The sequence below is a fragment of the Vigna angularis genome, chromosome 4 (genome assembly GCF_016808095.1).
Source record: "Vigna angularis cultivar LongXiaoDou No.4 chromosome 4, ASM1680809v1, whole genome shotgun sequence".
In the NCBI taxonomy this organism is placed as follows: domain Eukaryota; kingdom Viridiplantae; phylum Streptophyta; class Magnoliopsida; order Fabales; family Fabaceae; genus Vigna; species Vigna angularis.
The window spans coordinates 25200397-25205304 of NC_068973.1; the positions used below are offsets into that span (position 1 = coordinate 25200397).

General features: G+C 35.7%; 1 protein-coding gene across 3 annotated transcripts; it reads right to left on the bottom strand.

Moving 5' to 3' along the window:
- Window positions 1-272: 272 nt before the first annotated feature.
- On the bottom strand, window positions 273-4691 carry LOC108329968 (membrane protein of ER body 2). 3 transcript variants are annotated; one of them, XM_017564387.2, is made up of 8 exons: window positions 4442-4691; window positions 4100-4249; window positions 2970-3434; window positions 2475-2645; window positions 1940-2218; window positions 1581-1790; window positions 1149-1210; window positions 273-992 (listed from the first exon to the last, which is right to left on the bottom strand). In XM_017564387.2, exons 1-8 carry the CDS (start codon window positions 4554-4556, stop codon window positions 552-554), a joined length of 1893 nt encoding a protein of 630 aa, XP_017419876.1. In that variant the 5' UTR covers window positions 4557-4691; the 3' UTR covers window positions 273-551. The 3 variants fall into 3 exon arrangements, with proteins under 3 accessions (XP_017419876.1, XP_052733007.1, XP_017419877.1); XM_052877047.1 differs by lacking the exon at window positions 4100-4249; XM_017564388.2 differs by lacking the exon at window positions 4442-4691 and having other exon boundaries at window positions 4018-4242.
- Window positions 4692-4908: the final 217 nt, after the last annotated feature.

Genomic DNA, 4908 nt, shown 5'->3' on the forward strand with positions numbered 1-4908 from the left:
ATCAAAACTAAACTAAATGCACTATATTGAAATCATGCCAATTTGATAACATTTTAACTTTAAGAATATTTAAACTAAAATTATGCCATCTTGACACAACTTCACAACAAAATTGTCAACTTAATTCGACTTATCCATTTTTTTTTCGAAATCTTTAGGTAATTCTGAAAAAGAATTGCACCATTTTGTGTTTTTGGCATACAATCTTAGCAAAATGATATTTTAGAGTTACTTTTGAATATTTAAACATACGACTTATTTTATGCAATTGATTAAACATATAAACGACTATTAAAGTATCTTTTTTTTCATAACTATTCCACACACGGAGCACAGTTTTTTTAAACAACTTTTTAGCTACTTTGCTGATAAAAGAAGACACAGTTTTCCTTGACTTGTTAACAAACGAATCCAAGAAAACTATAAAATTGAGAACGTTGCTTGGAACACTAACAGCTAAACCACATATTTTCTGGATCCTTATTTGGCTAGAAGAAGCTAGAAGAAGCAGCAGAAGCAGGAACATTGAAATATAAGCTTGAAGAAGACATTCACGCTGGTTCCATTCTTGTTGTGTCTGACAAGGGCATGGCAAGAACATAACCAGATTCTGAGCCACTGATTTTATCTAGGAGAACCTTAGCTAGATCACCAGCTATGTAAGAGACTCCACAGGTTGCAAGTGCCAAGCTAACATAATGCAGCACTGTTTTGATATAGGATTTGGGTGGTGTGCTGGTGTAAGCTTTTCCCATAGCAAGAAGAATGATGCACACAACAGAAGAGGCTGCCACAGCTGCAATATTATATTCATCATAGTAGTGCTTAGAAATTAAGAGGCTGTAGACAACAAGTGGGACAGAACCAAAAATTATGAATGATAACACAGCTAGAAAAGCATGAACTGTGAAGTTTTCTCTACGGCCAAGTAGTTCTTCATATCGATCTTGTGATGGATTCCCTCCAGAATGACCATTTTTCAAATCAGTGAGCTGGAAAAGGAGAAAAAGGAGTTATGACATTAACATCATGCAGTCATGCACTGTGATCTAAACAATACTACCAGAATACATCGAATATATAAAAGAAAGAAGTGAGCTTTAACCATAATAGAACTGTAAATAAGCAACAAATGGAAGGCAACTCACATTATGGCCAATGACAGAAAGTCCACCGATGAGATTCGCCAACCCCAATGCTATAATATTCACTACAATACTCATAAAAGAAAAATATTTACACATTGTTACTCAATTTTAAAATGTAACATAAAAATTCTTGCAATTTAGATCACCACTCATAAAACATGGAATACAGCACAGTTTTTTCTTGTTTGTTTCTATGTTAAATTATACTTTAAGAACCGAATAAGTTTAGGGATTAATTTTCATAGTGTCAATGTAAGAAAATTTACAGTATCAACTTCCAGATATTATGATTACCATAACATTTAAGATGGCTATGTCGGTGCAGAAAGTTCAGATTACCATACATGATAGACTATGATAATAAGATGTCAGTGTAAAAATCAGTGACACCATAAAACCCTCCCCCAGTGAGAGATAGATGGAAGCACTTACATGGAGCAGAACCAGAAGAAGCAGCAGATGACACAACCCCAAGACTAGTGATTGATTCAACTAAACCACCGTACACAATGCTTTTAAGTATTCCCCACTCTTGGTGCTCACCAATTTCAGCCCTTGGTTGTTCCGCAATATAGATTTCAGTATGTGTTTCTCCTTCAGTTGGAACGTAAGCTGCCTGGGATGTAGCGGTTTCAAATGCTTCTGCCTCAACAAAAACCTCACATTACTACATCATAATCATACTTACGGTTATTACACACACAAAAAATATTAACACTGCTTACAGAACAACTAAGGGGATCAGAATTATTGTTAATTGATTATTAATTTGAGTTCTTTTGTCTTCATACCATTCTTTTCGTTTGCAACAAAAGGTTTTATTTCGTCTTCAATACCCGTTTCAACTTTCTTCAAATCTTCAATTGATGGAATCGAGCCATTTACTATGAAATTTTGTTTGTCTCTAGCTACATCATTTGCAACTACTTCACTGTCAAATGATTGTTCTGGTGATTGTGCTTCTTTCATCAAAGAAGAATAACTATTCTGAGCTATTTTCAATGGATTATCAATTCTAGAATCTTCAACTGAAGTGGGATCTGCTATAGAATCTTCACTAGAAGCATCACCTACACCAAGATGTCAAAAAAACAGGATTTTCAATTGAAAGAAGAAAGATCTCATTATTAAAAAATTGTCAGATCAGATATACGGGAGAAAAGGGTAAAGTTGACCACAGGGAATGTATAGAAATAGGAAATTGCAGGTTTTATTAGAAAATGACAACTATAATAAAGAATACCTTGGCGGGTCTTATGTTTGTGAAAGCATCACTGTGAAAATGACTGCAATAGTAGTAATTGTTTGTTATTTATTATTAATTACCTTGAGCACTAGCTATTCTTCTCTTGATTGAAGTAAACAGAGTGAAGAACCAATTTGAATTGGAAGCTGCAACAACTGAAGGATTTTCCACGTTGGATGCAGGTACAACCGGAAGCTTTTGTGAAGCTTCAGGCTTACCCCCAAAACTTGGGAACAGTTTGAATCCATTTCCTGCCAAAGTAACTAGATTTTTTAGCACAAATAGATGATTATCACATAAGCACCATAAGTATTGGGTTGATAACCATTAACCATAGCCATCTCCCAAAACATGTGAATGATATGTTATCTATGTAACACATATACTCACACGGACACCAGACACGACACAGACACTTCAACATGTGTAGTCTCTCCAAAATGTAGGACACGAAGACACGAATGTATATATTAGATCGTTATATATTTACAACTTAAAATCATCTATAAACAAAATTAGTCTTGTTAGCTATTTACATACTAATAAATTTTCCTCAAGAAAGGTGATCAACTTACCTATAGGAATAAAGAAGCTGAAGCATGATAAATATCTGAACACTTCTGGTTCTCTTTCGGGCTCAAAATTATCAGCAGGAGGTTCTACTCTAGCTACATCATCAGGTGTTGCAATTGCATGATCACCTTGGTTGCCTTCATCTACAGAACTATCAACTACCTCAATGGCTGACTTGTCACGCTTTGCTTTAGTGTCTATGTTAGGAATAGGAGTAGTTCTTTTTCTCTTCCTTAGGATAACCCTTTTAGTAATACAAGATTTACAATTAGGACAAAACAAGTCATGTGTCCCTTGTTTTGCCAACACTGCCTCAACATCATATTCTTTCAGTTGCTGGTCAATTTCTTCTGTCAAATTAGGTGAAGGTAACTCTGCTACGGAGGAAGGTACTTTTTCATCAACAATTTCCATGTTGTTGACTCCATTGCTTGACAGAGCAGACATTGCACCATCAATATTGTCGCCTGCAAGCATGCCACAAACAATCATTTCAATTCCAAATTGCCACACATGACAGTTCATGCTCCGTGTATGAAGAATGTTACTATCTTAGCATTATATAAATAGGAGAAGTTTATTAAAAATCATAAAATTTTGTAATCGTACTTCGTTTTGTAATGAATTCCACTCATGCTTTTATAACTCCTAAAGTGTATTAGAACATAATTATAAACATTACAAATGAGTTCAAGTATGGGATACCTCATGATAGATTGAGCCGATGTTCTGCATATTTCTACTAAATTTTTAAACCAAAAGACGAATACACAAGTAACTGGATAAATGACCACAGTTACGAATACACAAGAAACTTTCTAACCATAAGTTTAAGCAAACTCCTAAACAAAGTCAAAATTTGCACTTAGAAAACATCTGATCAAAGATTGGGCATGGTTCATGTAGACATTCCAACAACTACAAGGGCCCTTTAAACCCAACTTGTTAAAAATTAAGTGGCATAATTAGATCCAGCAAGATTTCACAAGAAAAAGTTGCTTCTGCTGGGTAAAGTCTCTACCCTCTGGAAGTCAATAAGGAGGTTCATACCATTGGAATTTGGAAGACTGTGAAGCAACACGGATCAGATCTAACTGCTATATGTGCCTTAGAAATCTCGGCACCTACTGACCTTTAGTTTCACACACAATACATTGTCCATGTTGAATCATAGTTTTAACATTCATGAGCAAGTCAGAGTAGCCATTAAGATTCCCACGCCGCAAATTCCAAGGACTGTCAAATTGCTTGGTCCATGAGCAGTGGTGACATTTCCACATTCCTTCATGCATAAAAAAATGATGGTATGCTTACTATTACAAAAATCGAAATGGCAAAAAATGACGAGAAATTTGAGAAAAGGAAGATTTTTCAGTCCAAGGTGTGCGCCCCATGAGGATAAATTCTTCATGAGGAAAAGAGTGTTCTCCCACTGAAGAAAAAAAGGAAGGTGCTTCAGCATTGGTAATACTACCATCTTTTCCCTGTTGCAGGGATTGTCTTCCTTTCAAAGCTGCACCATCTTGCAGTTGTTGTTGTTGTTCTTCTCCCTCTTCATCTTCCCTCACTGCACAGTACAGTTGCTCCATTGAAGCTGGCTTGTTCAGAAGGAGCAAAGGAAAAAAAAAGGAAGAGAAAATAAGACAAAGTTTTTATCTTTTGAAAGATGTGAGGGTTGCATTTAACGTGCTCAAGAACTATGACGTCGCTGTAGATAAAAGCAGTCCACGCAGTAGCACACACTAATCTTCTGCATATAGACAAGCACACAGTAAAATGAGAAACCCATATTCTGCATGGCGAGCAAATCCAAAATACTATCTCTGTCTTTATTTTTTGGGTTGAACTTTTTGTGTGTTTTGTGTGCCGAGCTGACAGCGATAAGAACGAACAACTGAGACAGACCAATAGATTTCAGAGGTGGGAATTTTTTTCTGAGTT

Bases quoted from the DNA above. Each gene is read 5' to 3' on its own strand.
- LOC108329968 (XM_017564387.2), bottom strand. From the start codon at position 4,556: ATGGAGCAACTGTACTGTGCAGTGAGGGAAGATGAAGAGGGAGAAGAA. The intron at 3,435-4,099 runs GTCAGTAGGTGC...GCATGCTTGCAG, and splicing joins TATTGTGTGTGAAACTAAAG to GCGACAATATTGATGGTGCA. The intron at 2,219-2,474 runs GTAATTAATAAT...ATCTTGGTGTAG, and splicing joins AAGAATAGCTAGTGCTCAAG to GTGATGCTTCTAGTGAAGAT.